The 15,589-nt window shown below is 47.0% G+C and overlaps 1 protein-coding gene across 1 annotated transcript in view; it reads left to right on the top strand.

Moving 5' to 3' along the window:
* The first annotated feature begins 6,725 nt into the window (after nt 1–6,725).
* Nucleotides 6,726–15,589, top strand: part of LOC110338544 — a 50,795-nt gene continuing 41,931 nt past the window's right edge. The window contains exon 1 of the mRNA XM_021221881.1: nt 6,726–6,833. Within this exon, the coding sequence (XP_021077540.1) occupies nt 6,726–6,833 (108 nt within the window). The remainder of the gene's footprint in view (nt 6,834–15,589) is intronic.

Raw genomic sequence — 15,589 nt, 5'->3', positions numbered from 1 at the left:
CAGCTGGATCTCATGGAGGCACTTCCCCAACTGAAGCTCCTTTCTCTGTGATAACTCCAGCTGTGTCAAGTTGACACAAAGTTATCCAGTACAGAGAGGAAAAAGGATAGAGAGGAAAGGGGGTGACGATACCATTGGACTACTTCCTGCTGTTAGGGGTATCAAGTTCCTGGGGGCAAAATTTATCTTCACTATCAGGATATTGTTTTTTCTTTTCTTTTTTCTTTCTTTTTTCTTTCTTTCTTTTTTTTTCTCTTCACACACAACTATGTGATAAACCACAACCAACAACTAGCCAACCAATCTCTTCTTTCCAGGCTCCAGCATTTATATATCACCTGAAAAGTCCCCAGAATTCCAAAGTCATACAATCGCAGAAACTATACGTAGCTGGCAAAGTCATACCTCTGCTAGAGCACAAGGCAAATCATAATCACCCACCATGGACAGTCTGAAGCAGCCCCATATCCCACACCTGGGATTAAAATGAAAAAAACATTCTTATAATAGCTCTGTGCTTTTAAAAAAACAAAAATTCTCACTATATACATATACATATATATATATATACATGCATATGTATATATCTGTGTATGCATATGTGCATGCTCATGGCTCATGGGTGAGTGCCTAGTGTACACATGCATTTGTGTGGCTGTGTATATCTGTGAGTGTGTACATGTGTGTGCCTACCTATGTCTGTGTGTCTGTGCATGTGAGTGTTAGTGCACAAATGCTTGTGTGGGGGATATCTTGATTCTTTCACATTTGCCTTTAAGACCAGGAAAACCTGCTCCTATATTTTACTATGTTTAACTGTGCGTGTATCTGTCTGTGTGTGAGTTCGGGGAAACATGAGTGCAGTGCCTGCAGAGGCTAGAAGAGGCCATCAGATCCTCTGGAGCTGGTGTCACAGGAGAGCATGAGCAGTCCTATGTGGGGGATGGNTCCTCTGCAAGACAGCAAGATGCAGCTTACTACTGAGCCATTTCTCCCTGTAAGAGGGGGCCTCAGCAGTCCCCTTCCTGCTCTTGCTTTCTGCCATTCAAGGATCCAGCCTGGCTGTGGACATCACCACATGCTAGTGGCTCATTCTATTCTTGTATCCCAGGCCTCAGAACTGTTATGCGACAGACTTCTGTCCTTTGAGAACTAGCCAGTCTGTGTGACGCTGCTGATGCCCCACAAACGGACCAAGAGAATCGGCTTGCACATGTACTGGATCCTTTCCTGGGGCTCTGAATCGGCTTGCACATGCACTGGATCCTTTCCCAGGGCTTTCTCTTCTTTTGTTTTTCATTTAACTCTACCTGTCTTATTTTTCTTTGTAATTTTTCTGTTGAAGTGATTAATTTTTAAGACAGGTATGGTAGTGTATGCTTTGAATTACAGCACTGGGGAGGGAGAGGCAGAGACAGAGGCAGTCTGGTCTGAAGCATGTGTTCCAGGACAACCAGAGCTGCAGAGAGAAACCCTGTCTCAGAAACAAACAAAGATTAGTTTTCAACAGCGCCCCTTTGTTCCCTCTGGACACTGATGTTAATGTGCGCAAGTGTGGGCTTGCCTTCTTTGGCTCGTGAGCAAGAGGTGCCTGTTGCATGACCCCTGCTTGGGTAAAGCTCCCAGCTTCAACTTTGTCTCAGCATGTGTTTGGGAACACACTTGGCTTGCTTAGGAGGCATTAGCACGCAGGCCTTGCTGCCCCACGAGACCCAGCAGCACCTCTGAGCATGTTCACACCTGCCTGATTTGTGTACGGATGGATCCCTCCCTCCGCTTTCCCTCTGCACGACTTTTACTCAACAGATGTTTGCTGTGTTCTTCCTTGTGTCAAGCATGTGAAGAATCTGGGCTATCCCAGTTCCACTGCTTGGCGACACACAGTGGTGCTGACGCCTGGATGAAACTTAAGCACAACAATATGTACGTGTGTGTGTGTGTGTGCGTGTGCATGTGTGTGTGCGTGTGTGTGTGCGTGTGTGCACATGCGTGTGTGTGTGTATGTGTGTGCGCGCGCGCGTGTGTGTGCGTGTGTGTGTGTGTGTGTGTGTGTGTGTGTGTGTGTGTGTAAAGTAGAAGGCTGCTAACTAACTCATAGAGTAGGTGAGGGATCCAGAGAGCTTGCTCAGTGGTTAAGGCTGCTGTTCCAGGGGAATCTCAATTCAATTCCCAGCACCCACGTGGCAGTTCGCAAGTGCCTGTGACTCCACCTCCAGGGCATCTGACACCCTCAGGCTGACACACATGCAGGCAAAATGCCAATGCACATACAATAAAAGTAAATCATTATAAATCATTACAATACTTCATGTTTATGTGTATCAGCGTTTTCCCCTGCCTGTCTGTGCACCACGTTGTACAGATGTGATGACAGTCTGGCTCAGAATGACTTGGGTGGCCATTGCATTTTCAGAGCCCTTGTTCATTGTGTTAAACCCATCTAAGCCTGGAAGCTGTCACACTCAAAGGCCCTGTAAGAGAAGGGCTCAGAGTTCCGTGGAGGGAAGGTACAAGGACGCAGAACCCACAGGTCTGAATGCAGGAGCAGCTGCAGCTATTTTTTTTTTTTTCTTAAACATTTTCATTGTTGCTTTTGCTTTCCCTCAGGGACTGAAACAGCAGCATGCAGATGTGTCATGGGCGCGAGGCAGGGAATGGATGAAAGCCAGACCCTGATCAAAAAGCCAATCCCCCTTTCTGCGCTAGCCCCCCCCCCCCCCGCAGCTGTCTCCGGTGTCCTCGAGGGGTGGTCTTTGTTCTCCTTGGAGCCCTTGAGTCACGGGGATCTTCTTCCTTTCTCTCGGTTCACCATTGCTGACTGGCAGGGAACTGGTTTGAATCTACTGCTGGGCCCTGATCCAATTTCTGCTGCCACTGAGAAAGCAGGATCGTATCTGTTCCCCACCCCCCACCCCGGGGTCTCTAGACCCGCCTCTGACACAAGGCAGAAGACCTGCCAGAGCAGGCTGCTATGGCCAGGCCTGTGTAGCCCTACTAGAGATGCCTTCCCTTCCCAACTGGAGGTTTGAGGAGGCTGGAGGTTTGTGAAGACAGGGCGGGGGTGGGATGGGGGGTAGGATGGGGGGTGGGTGGGATGGAGGGGTGGGGTGGGGGGACGACAAGGCAACCAGTTTTCACAGCCAAAGAAGCAGCAGCGGGGTAATGAGATAATGGTGACAGACTGGGAAAGATGTTGCTATGGCAACACAGCAGCAGGCCTCTCTTGGGATGCCGCGAGTCACATAGCATACACACTACAGATGACGTCGTCTGGTATCTTGTTGGCCTCTTCGGGGCTGGCATATTTTCCCTCCTGCTCAGACTCACCTAAGATACTGAATTCAGCTTCAGGAGAAAATCGCGCCAGGCACCTGGTGGTTGATCGGTCCTTGGTATGACTCTCTCTCACCATGGTGACGCTACCTGATGCAGTCTCTGCTCAGCCTTTGCAGGCTCTGCTCTTCCGAGGCTTGCTTTGTTTCCAGAGCTAATTAAGGCCAGGCTACACCAGTGTGCTGTGAAGTTCCCCGAAGCTTTCTGGGCCCAACCACCCGCTCTTTCACCTCTTCCTGGTTTCCCTCCGTTCCTCAAGCAGGATGCTCTCCTGACCTTGTCTGTGACCCAGCCCTCAATGCAAATGTATGCTACATAGTAATCATGTGTGTGTGTGTGTGTGTGTGTGTGTACTTGGAACAAAAGATGAATGAGACAATGTTTACCCTCACAGTTTAAATGAAAATCTTTTCCATATTATACAGAACAGAATACATTATTTTCTCTATGACATATGAATATTTGGCTGGCCACACCTACTTGATTACATGACCCCAGAGGTTTTATAGTCTGGGATGCCCAAATATATATGCCCAATAGCAAAAACATCCAACTAAATGTTTTGGGGTTTTGGTTTATTTATTTGAGGCTGGAGAGATGGCTCAACCACTAAAGGTTAGGCTCAAAGCCAAAAATGCTAGATTTATTTTATGTGTACGGGTGTTTTGTCTGCATGAGCTACTGGCTTTACCACTGCCCGGCTTTACTTCTGATTCTTAAGTCTTGTTTGAGACCAGGATACTAAATCAACACCTGTTTCCCCAAACTCCACTAAGCTACTAGAAATTTATCATCAAGATGCAATGATAACTGGGAGGTGGGGTGGGGTGATATACATTCAGCATCTGGGCACTGGGCTCAGCGGAGTTGCTTCAAGTCTAAAGCTAGCCTGGGCTACATAATGAAACCCTGTCTCTACCAAACAAACAAATGGATGACAAAGATTTAGTGGTGACTGCAGCAAATATTTTTAAAAGTTCAAATAAAAAGTCAGGAAAAGTTAAACCACACCTTGGAGAGAAGCAGAAATTTGATCTTGAGTTTGACAGTATACCTGTCATTGATCATGAGTTAGTCGATCAGCTGGTATGGCTATAATCTCAGACTTAGCATCTGTGTAGGTCACATAAATACTCTACCCTCAGGCACTGCGGTGCACATCCATGCAGACAAAACACCCGTACACATAAAATAAATCTAGCATTTTTGGCTTTGAGCCTAACCTTTAGTGGTTGAGCCATCTCTCCAGCCTCAAATAAATAAACCAAAACCCCAAAACATTTAGTTGGATGTTTTTGCTATTGGCTTCTGCCAGTCATAATTAGGATTTCTATCGCTTTGATGAAACACCCTAACCAAAAAGGAAGTTGGTAGGGGATTGTTTGGAATAACTCACTGTTCATCATGGAGGAAGTCAGGACAGGAGCTCACACAGGGCAGGAACCTGGAGGCAGGAGCTGATGCAGGGGCCACGGAGGGAGCTGCTTACTGGCTTAACCTGCTGTCTTACAGAACCCAGAACCACCAGCTCAGGGACGGCACCACCCACACTAGATTGGGCTCTCCCCACAATCATCACTAATTAAGAAAATATCTTAAGGCTGGATCTTCGGGAGGGAGGCGTCTTCTCGGTTAAGGCTCCTTACTCTAGCTTGTGTCAGGCTGACATAAGACTTAAAAGCCAGCACACTGCCCCTCCCCCACCGAAAACCCCAGTCTTGCTCCTGTCGCAGGCCCCTGCCTTCTGGAGGAATCTCAGTGATCCTGAGAGGCAGGAAGATGTTTTAGGGTCCTATCGCTATGACAAAATACCCGTGGAAATAAAAAAAGGAAAGATTTATCTGGGCTCCCAGTTTCATAGCGGAGTGGGGTATGTGGTCAGCTGAACTTGTACCAGGTCAGATCACAGCAGAAGGGCTTGTGGGATGGAAGCCTCCTTTCTCAGCCGCTGCCACGTGGCCTGATGCTCTCTTGCCACTCTCTTTGCTGGCAGCCCATGCTCCTGGTGGCTCCTCGTGCACGCGGGCGTCTGTGTAGCCACGTTTCCTCTCACAAGGACAGTGGGTTAGACCAGGGCCCATTCTGTGATCTCATTTACCTCAGTGGGCCTCTTTCAAGGTCTTGTCTCCAAATGCAGTCATATTCTGAGGTACTGAGGTTGGGGCTTCAACTTGTGACTACCGGGGACCGCGACTCAGCCTGAAACATCTCTCAAGCCAGGGCGTAGGTAAAGCTGCAGGCGTTGGGATGTTATGCTCCTTCTTGGGCAACCAAAACGCTCAGAGCTTGATTATGGTGATAACCGCACATCTCTGGAAAAAACCCCGCCGAAGCCCATTGAGTTTGGGGCTTTCAAGGGGTGAGTTTTGAGTATATGAATTACATACCTCGATTTTTTAAAAACTATTTTTAATTATGTGTGTACATGTATGTCTCTGTGGGGGTATGTTCCTGTGCATGCAGTCAGAGGCCAGAAGGCGTTCGATACCTCTGGAGCTGGCGGTGTGAGCTGGGTCCTCTGCAAAAGCGTGCATGCTCTTAAAATCTCGGAGGTGGCTATTCAGTTCCTATTTCAACCTTCTGTATAAGAACGCATCCTGCAAAGGTCAAGAAGGGGTTATATAGGTGGTTATGGGGAAAGAGAAGGGAAGGGAAGGGAAGGGTGGAACCAGGAGCCCCGTGATAGCTGTCTGCGATGGCCGCCAGTCTCCCACATAAGCCCTCAGAATGCTCTGCCCCCATTGCCAGCGTCTTTGACAAACCACCTGCCAGGGCTTCTTTCCACCATCCAGTACCCCTCAGTCCCGTTGCTCAGCTACAGAAACCAGAGCATGGTTTGCTGCTGGGATCACAAAGCCGAGAAACAGAAGGAGCAGGCTTGGTGGGAGGGGGCTGGGCTGGAGGCGGAGCATGTGGCCAGCCAGAGCCAGGCAGCGGCTGTGGTCCTGTAGCCCCTCCCTGCCTAGAGGATGCGGCCGCTGTGCTTAGAAAAGCAACTTCCTTTCCAGCGGCGTCTGGGAGACTCAGAATTGTCTTGCCTGCTTCCTCACCTTCTGTAACTGTTCCTGTTGTGTGCCTACTTTGAGACTCAGCCAGCACCGGAAAGACAGGCAGTTTGCAGCATCAAGGAGCTGCTGTTTCAGTGTACTTTGTGAAAGAGCTCTCTGCTCGTGTTCCCAACTGCTTGCAGAATTGGCTTGTGCATCTTTTTGTTTTGGGGTACACACAGGCACAAGGAAGCTAGCTGTCCAGCACGTCACAGTATATATATATATATATATATATATATATATATATATATATATATAGTCTAACTCTGTTTTTAAAATGTTTTAAAATGTAATTCAAACTTTGACGCATATTTTTGTTGTTGTTGTTTCGTGTGACTTAGGATGGCCCAGATCCTGAGAGACCATTTTAAAATGCCAAAGAAACACAGGGGGCGTCACACCCAAGAGGAGGACAAAGAGAAGGCACCACAGCAGACCTTGCCGGAACAGGTAGCCACTATTTGTGTCATTGTGAACAAAGGGAGCCAGTCTTGTCTTTGATCTTTCTCTATTTAACGTCTCAGTAGATATTCTGACCACAAAGCTACAATGAGAGGCGGGACATACCACCTCATCCACACACTTAGAACCGCACTCAGTAGCTCCAGACAATTAAAAGTGTAAGAACATAAAATTACAACGAAGTTGGTTTTTGTTTCTTAAAGTCAGTCTCACAGTCTGTCATCCGAGGTCGCATGGTGAATGAAAATCACCCAAAAGAATGATATGGAACGTCTATGAACAAAGGCTTCTTGTTCTACGGCGCCCTCTGGTGGGACTGAGAGGAAATAGCATTTCTGAAGCGAGGGACACACGTGGCTTAAAACAGGACCCAAATGCTTCCCTGGGGTCCAATCCAGTCTCTGTGACACCAAGGATCAAACTCTGCAAATCCTCCTGTGTTCTGTGAATCGTTTCTTTTTTACTTTTTGGGTTTTTTGTTTGTTTGTTTTTTGTTTTTCAGGACAGGGTTGTTGTTTTGTTTTGTTTTTTTTCTGTGTAGCCTCTATTACCCTGAAACTCCCTTTGTAGACCAGGCTGGCCAAGAACTCACATTCACCTGCCTCAGTGTCACCCCCACCTGGCTTTTCTTCCTTCCTTCCTTCCTTCCTTCCTTCCTTCCTTCCTTCCTTCCTTCCTTCCTTCCTTCCTATTTTAATTATTTTATCCTTGAGTTTCAAAATCCAGAAACTTGAGATCTAGAGGGGAAATTGTGTATCTACCTCAGGTAGATACTGAGACCAAGGTTCTGAGTAGGAGGACCCTTCCCACTCCTCATGATCCCCAGCTCATGAAGGGAGAGCAGGCCAGGCAGTTGGTTTTGGAGACTTGGTGGAGGGAACTTGGTTCCTTTGAAGGAGGCCAGTGGCCACTAAAGTGGGTGGTGAATGGGAAACACTGGGCGGTATCAAAAGTGGCTGCTGCATATATTGGGCAGCAATTAGGCTGCAGGGCACAGGGACGCTGCTAAGCATGTGGGGTTGAGGAGCAAGACCAGAGTGTAGAGGCTCTGTCCCGGGACCTCGATCCTGCTGTTTGGACCCAAGCAGCACTAATTCACCCCTCTGCTTGGTGGGTGAATGAGCTGGGGCTGTGCTGGGGACTCTGTGAGCTTAGGGCCTGTGCACCAGCATAGGCAGAAGAATGAGGGCTGGCAAAGACAGAGAAAGAATTGGAACCACGACGCCGTCTCAAGAGTCTTAGTGCTCTAGGACAGGGGGTGGTCTTATTTGGGAAGGAACCCATTTGACCCGCTTGGTACTCACCTGATACATCGAGGCATTTGAGACCCATGGGGCACAGTCACCAACGGTCCCGGGTTTCTGTATCTCTTGGCTGACTAGATTTCTAATTAAGCACAATGAAGAAGAACACCCCCTTCATTACTGTTCACAGATGAGAGGATACTAATGAGAGATCCATGGATTTCTAAAAACCCAAACCCCCATGGTTCAGTACCAGAAAAAGTATATATTTAGTCTCCAATGCCACACACCCATCTCACAGCCCCTGAAGGCCCACACACATGCATACATAGATGAACGCACACACAAAGACCAAGAAGATGTTCTTTAAAAGATGGTCAAGCTGGGTGATGGTGGCACACACATTTGATCCCAACACTTGGTAGGGGGAGAGGCAGGCGGATCTCTATAAGTTCAAGGCCAGCCTGGTCTACAGATTGAGTTCTAGGACTGCCAGGGATACACAGAGAAACCCTGTCTTGAAAAGCCCAATACAATAAAATAAATAAAAAAGATGGCGAGACAGAAGCCAAGCTTCCACAGGGTAGGGTGGAGAGCCATGCAAGCTTCAGAGTAAATAGTCCCCCGTTTAAAAAAAAAAAATCACTGTGTTCACTGGAGAAAGAGTCAGGTGCTTTCTTCACAAAGATAAGGATCTGAGTTCCATCCCCCAAACCCATATAAAGCAGCCAGGTGTGAGTGCACACCTAACCTGTGATTGTATCATTGGGAACAAGGGATGGCCCGATCCCTGGGGTTCACAGTCCCACCAGCCTTGCCTGCTTGGCGTGTTCCAGACTGTCCTGAAGGACAACACCCAGGGTTGACTGTGGCCTGCGCATATACACATTGTGCACACACACACACCCATACAACACCCACTCTTACACACTTATTGAATAGAGAAACAGGGCTGGAGAGATGGCCCAGTGGTTAAGAGTGCTTGCTGCTCTCCCAGAGGACCTGGGCTTGAGTCCCAGCATCCTCCTGGTGGCTCATGACTATTCTTGACTCAAGTTCCAGGGGCTCTGGCACTCTCTTTTGGTCTCTGCCACAACTGGAACACAAGTGGTGAATATATACACATGCTGGTTAAACGCCTTTCTATCATTAGGGCTTCTATGGCTGTGTTGAGACACCATGGTCCAAAGGAAAGGGTTGATTTATCTTACATCTTGCACTCCACCATCTACGGAAGCCATTGGCATGAAATTAGAGCTGGGAATCTGGAGGCAGGAATTAGAGCATATGCTACAGAGGAGCTCAGCTTGTTAGGTTTTATAAAATGTGGTATGATGCAGCGAGAAGGGAGAGAGTGCCTTAGCGGGGCCCATCCAGAGCCCCCCCCCCCCCCAGGTACCAGCCATACTGTAGAGCCTAGTGTGAAAGGAAACTTATTTGGGACCTGGGAAGGGGTATGGAGAAGGGAGTAGAGGCAGAGAAAGAAAGGGGACAGAGAAGGACAGAGAGAGAAAGAGAGAAAGGGGAAGAGAGAATAGACAGAGAGGAGGAGGAAGACAGAGGGAGGGGCAGGGGAAAGGGAGGGGGAGAGGGAGAGAGATCAACCCTGAGCAGTCCTTATAGGCCTGGCTTACTGGCTTGATTCCCCACGGCTGGCTCAGTTTGCCTTGTAACTCCCAGGACCACCAGCCAGGGGCCGCTCCACCCACATCAGTCATTAAGCAAGAAAACGTACCACAGGCTTGCCCACAGGCCAATCTAGTGGCGAGTATTTTCTCAATTGAGATTTCTTCTCCCCAAATGACTCTAGCTTGTGACAGAAAACTAGCTGGAACCACCCTCAGACACATAACTTATTATTATTATTAAAGTACAGGAGAAACAACTTAAAGACCTGGCCCGCAGTGGTCAGCCATGTGGAAGCTTGTCCCATCTCATACAGGAGAGCCCTCTAAGAGCCACGCAGGCACAAAACTAAAACTACAGCTGTCTGTAGCCTCCCAACCCTGCAACCTCACCTCTAGGGTTCTCTCCAGAGAAGGAGAGAAGGGCAGAAGGGCAAAGTGAGCTGGAGCCTGTGTCAAGGAAGACAGGTTGAAGCTTTGCACATCTGAGAGAACAGTAAGCTTGGGCACCCTGGCTTCTAATGTGGTCCTTTCCTAGTAGGGACACCCCCCCCCTCAAGCTGCTGCTGGGCCCCCTGGGGTGGACCCCTCAAGCCCACCCTCACGTTTATGAACCTTTACCTGGGCAGGGAGGGTAAGTATCTTACACAGAGGTACCTGGAAGCTTTGAAGGGCAAAGTTCACACCTTTCGAAGAGGTCACTGATATGGAAATAATTCCTCACATCGCCGGCTCCCCAGGCCTGAGTCAGTCCCCAAACCTGACACAGGGATTTCCCCCCTCCCCCCTCCCAACTCCCCCACACCCCCCCCAGATGGAATTAAAATACTCCCATGCCCTTCTGTTGACAAGACGACTTAGTGTCAAATGCCAGGGTCCTGGCGGGAGGCCAGGATTACCATTTGATTAGTATGCACATAAGATGTTGTCTGAGCCCAAATATACAAGCTGGGAAATCAAAGGGCTCCCCTTCACACCCCTTTCCAGCTCCATCCAGAACGTTTATTTTGTTTTGAAACAAATTCCTCAGTTTCCTTCCTAAAAAGGAAAGGGGGGAATCTCCATTTTAAAGCGGACCCCCCACCCCAAACATACATCCCCCCTCCCCCACCCCCAGTTGAGAGAAGCTCAATCAGTCCATGGTTGAAGGTGAGACTCTCATATACATCCCCAGAAAATCTAGTCGCTACAAAAGGCTTGTGTTTTGTCTGGAATCTACAGTAACACTCAAGTACGGTTTATGGGTTTGTGGTGAGTGTGTGTGTGTGTGTGTGTGTGTGTGTGTGTATGATTACTAAAATATTGTCTGCTTCCAATTACGTCCCCACAAGTAAATGTACAATACTGTGGGTATTAAAGAGTGGGTTGCCTACTGGAAATTCCATCCATGGTTGTGTTTCCAACTCTCTGCTACCCACAGAGAGTACGGACAGGAAAGACAGGACTTGGGGGCATGTGTTTTAAGAGCTTAATTACCCTCAGCAGACACACTGGACGGATAAATGGTTTATGCTTCCAAGACACCAGAGTGATTTGTTTGAGTGACAGTTTGCTTCTCAGACAGATTTATTCAAGATCTAAAGTTATAACAAGTTGTTAGTGACCTCATTTTTTCCCTCTTGACCCAAACAATGAAAATTGTAAAAGCAAGCAAACAAACAAACAAACAAAAAAATCAAATACTCTTCTGAAATCCCACAAACTTTAAAAATATTTCCTCTCCCCCCCCCTTTTCTTTTGCTTTCCAACAAAGTGTCTAGGAAGTTGCCAGTGGCTGTGAGAAGGCGAAATCCCAGCCTAGATATTTTGAATGAAAAGCTTCATAAATGATTGCTTTTTGGAATAGTATTCAACAATTTTTGTTCACTAAAGCCATCTGTTGTTTTGCAAATTAGCAGTGACTGGGGGGGGGTGCTTTCATGGTGTGTGTGTGTGTGTGTGTGTATCTCAATCTGGGTTCTTCACATATCTCCTCCTTAATGGGTCTAATTAGCCCTGCTCTGTTTGTCTGTCTGTCTGTGTATACACACATGCACGCCTGTCTGTCTGTCTCTCTCTGTCTTTCTGTGTGTGTGTATATACACATGCACATGCACACCTGTCTGTCTGTCTGTCTCTCTCTGTGTATATACACTTGCACATGTCTGTCTATCTGTCTGTCTTTGAGACAGAGTCTGGCTACGCAGCCCCTGGGATGGCCTGGGACAGTTCCTTCTTCTTCATCTTGCTGTGTTGGTTAACCACAGGCATTAGTCACCTTCATTCGTTTGAAAAAAAATCTTCAGTAGAGTTTGAGATCTATGTCAATGAAACTCTGGATCCCAGATCTGAATTTCAGTATTTGAGAATTTAGGGTCACCAGCTGCTGAGATGCATCATGTAAGGGGCAGGGTGCTGATGGACACAGGGAGATTGTAGACCAACTGTGGGGTGCATGATCTCTGAGACTCTTTTTCTCACTTCCCACTTTAGCAATGAGACTCAAAGGTCACATGTTCCTGGCTCTTCCCAGATACATCGGAGTGATGGCGGTAGGCACTGTCTTCAAAGACATTCTTAAGCTTGGCATTTGAGAGACGGGCGTCACACAGTCATTTTGCAGGAGATGTAATTAATCCAATGACTATCCAATGAGAAGATGCAGGGTTTGAAGGCCCTTGTGTCAGCTGGAAGAAGAGAGATGAGGAGGATCAAGAACTACATAAGGAAGTGAGAGGAACTTTTCCACTCTGATAGTTTTTGTAATTGATTGAGATTTGGGGGAGTTAAAACCTAGGAGTAAAATCCCGGGGCCTGATGCTTAGGTTCACATGCTCTGCTGAATTCAATCCTTGGCCCAGGGATGTCGTCTTAGCCAGAACTAACTCTAATGAAGATTTATTTTTATCTTATGTGTATGAGTGTTTTGCCTGCACACTCACACACACACACACACACACACACACACACACACACACACACACACGTGCACACGTGAACTTGCATGCCATGTACATACAGTGTTCATGGAGGCTAGGAGAGGTGTCAGATTCCCAGAGCTGACAGTTGTGAGCTGCCCTTTCCGTGTTGCAGACTAAACCAAGGTCCTCTTTAAGAGCAGACAGTACTTGTCACTCTGAAACTGTTTCTTCAGTCCCAAGAGGTAACTATGCAGCGCCCAGATGGTCCCCTGCCTCCAGGGGTCACAGGCACTTGTGTGTTCCCGTCTAACTGATAGGAACAGCACAAACTTGTGTTCATCTCTTAATTATACTGATGGCAGGAAAATCTCTTAGAGCCTTAATAAACTTACTCTGTTTTCAATCAGCGGCAGTTTTAAAGTGGGCTATTTCCTCAGTAGTACATTGTGTTGATGTCTCTCTCCAGACTTCTGACTTGAAGGCACTATTCTGAGACTTATCAAGCAATGATGCCTTACGAGGAGACACCACAGGTTTGTGTGCCAAATCGCTCGGATTTGACTCTTTTCACTTTTCCACGGTTCGTTATTTTTCTCCATTCAGTCAAAATGAAAGGCTTGGGAGATAAAAACAGGGAAACTGGCGGAGGAGAGAGGGCTGTGAGTGAGGAGAGAAAGCCAGGCTTGTCCTTATGACTGGGCTTGAGATTGCCACGGGGACGCTTCGACAGGTGGCTGGAGGTCACCCAGGTGTCCTGGGGCCTCCGCACCCCAAAGCGCCCTCTGAGACAGCTCTAGACTCCTGGAAGATCAGTGAAGAGGCTCTGAATGGAGTGCAGCTTACATTGCAAGCCTGGGATACACAGCGGCAGAGAAGGGAGTGGTGTGGAGTGCATGTGATCTCTCAGCTTTGCGGCTCACGCACTGTATCCTAACCACCAGGGGGACAGACATTTTTTAGTGTATGTATTTATTCTCGCGTGAATATGCGTGTGCATGTGTACATGCACCTAGTACAAAGGTGGGGGTCGGGATAATTTAGGGGAGCTGGTTACCCCTTTCCACCATGTGAGTCCTAGGAATTAGACTCAGATGGTCAGGCTTGGCACCTAGCACCTTTGCTCACTAAGCAGCCTTGCAGGCGGGCTCCCCAAAGCACCAAAGCTGTTTTTAATCAGTTTTCAAGTGGGTAAGTTTTTAAGTACCAATAGCAAGTACCAATAGCAAGTTTTCTTTCATTTTTTAAAAAGATTTATCTTATTTATCTTATGTATTGCTCTCTTCAGACACACCAGAAGAAGGCATCAGATCCCATTACAGATGGTTGTGAGTCACCATGTAGTTGTTGGGAATTGAACTCAGGACCTCTGGAAGAGCAGTCAGTGCTCTTAACCACTGAGCCATCTCTCCAGCTCCCGAAAGCAGACTTCCAGTTTGCTCCTTTAAGTGTTGGAAGGGATGCTTGATTACTTTTGTCTGTTGGGGAATAGGATTTTAGGCTTCCTCCCCAAGAACATTATAAAGATTTTGGTATATAATGAAAACATCTTTCCTATTTTAAAAAAGCCAATGAAATGTAAGAATGTAAACAAACCAAAACAAAACCAAAACCAATTAAATGGAGCTGAGCAGTGGTGGCTCACGTCTTTACTTCAGTTACTGGGAGGCAGAGGTAGGCAGATTTCTGCCAGTTCCAGGCCAGCCTGGTCTACACAGATATTTCCAGGACAGTCCTATCTCAGAGAACAAACAAACAAACAAAAAACAGTATCTAAATTCCTAGAATTGAATTAATACTAGTGTACAAACATTGTTGAGTAAATTCTCAAAGAATGTTCTCCATTCACAAAAGCAGCATCAGATACACTGTTACAAGTGACAGACTGCCTTAAGCTGAATAGCCTGGGCTACAGTGGGTGGGCTTCACGATCCTCCCATGGCAGCACCTGTAAGAGAACCCAGGGATAAGGAAGCACAAACAACAGACTGCAACGCTTTGCAATTCTAGTATGTCTAATTGTCACTGCTCACAAAGCTGAAAACAGTCCCTACAGAAATAAAAACTAAACATGACAAGGACTGGAGAGATGTCTTAGAGGGTAAGAACACGTGTTGCTCTTGCAAAGAACGTGGGGGTGATTCCCAGCATTTGTGTGATGGTCACGATCATCTATAGCTTCAGTTCCAGGAGATCCAACAGATATATGCATGGTACATATGAATGTAGGAGTTAGGCCTGGTTTGTCCTCCCAGCCCCATGCTCCCAGAAATGACTCAGACTCAAAATATATTTACAAATACCTTGGCCAGATAGCTAGGCTCTTCCCTGACTAGACCATAACTAAAGATAACCCATTTATTTTTAACCTACATTCTACAACATGACTGGCTACCCTGTGTCCATCTCCTCACATCTTCCCAGGGTAATCTTCCTGCAACTGGCTCTATCCCAGAATTCCTGCTCTCTCCAGTATTTCCCACCTCTATTTCCTGCCTAAGCCATAGGCATTTTAATTGACAGATGATGCGCACACACACACACACACACACACACACACACACACACACACACTACACAAGACAGTCTCTCTACAATTCTCCGTTTTAGTCCAATAAAAGGCTCCCTTTCTTTCAAACATAAGTTGAATACAACTATAATGATTATGAAACAATTATGAAAGCTATAGGGTATGATATGCATTTATAATGTCCAATCCATAGTATTTGGCAATTAAGGGGAAAAAAATCCCATTTTCTATCTGGGTGTACTTACAGTTCTGCATCTAAATCAATTTCTATCCTAATTTGTCTTATTAACTTAAAAATACTTTCTTAAACTTTTTTTTTTCCGAGATAGGGTTTCTCTGTGTAGCCCTGGCTGTCCTGGAACTCACTCTGTAGACCAGGCTGGCCTCAAACTCAGAAATCCGCCTGCCTCTGCCTGAGGGCGCCGCACGCAATTGTGCACACCCATAC

Source organism: Mus pahari, chromosome 21, assembly GCF_900095145.1.
Source record: "Mus pahari chromosome 21, PAHARI_EIJ_v1.1, whole genome shotgun sequence".
In the NCBI taxonomy this organism is placed as follows: domain Eukaryota; kingdom Metazoa; phylum Chordata; class Mammalia; order Rodentia; family Muridae; genus Mus; species Mus pahari.
This window is presented reverse-complemented; position numbering and strand designations above follow the sequence as displayed.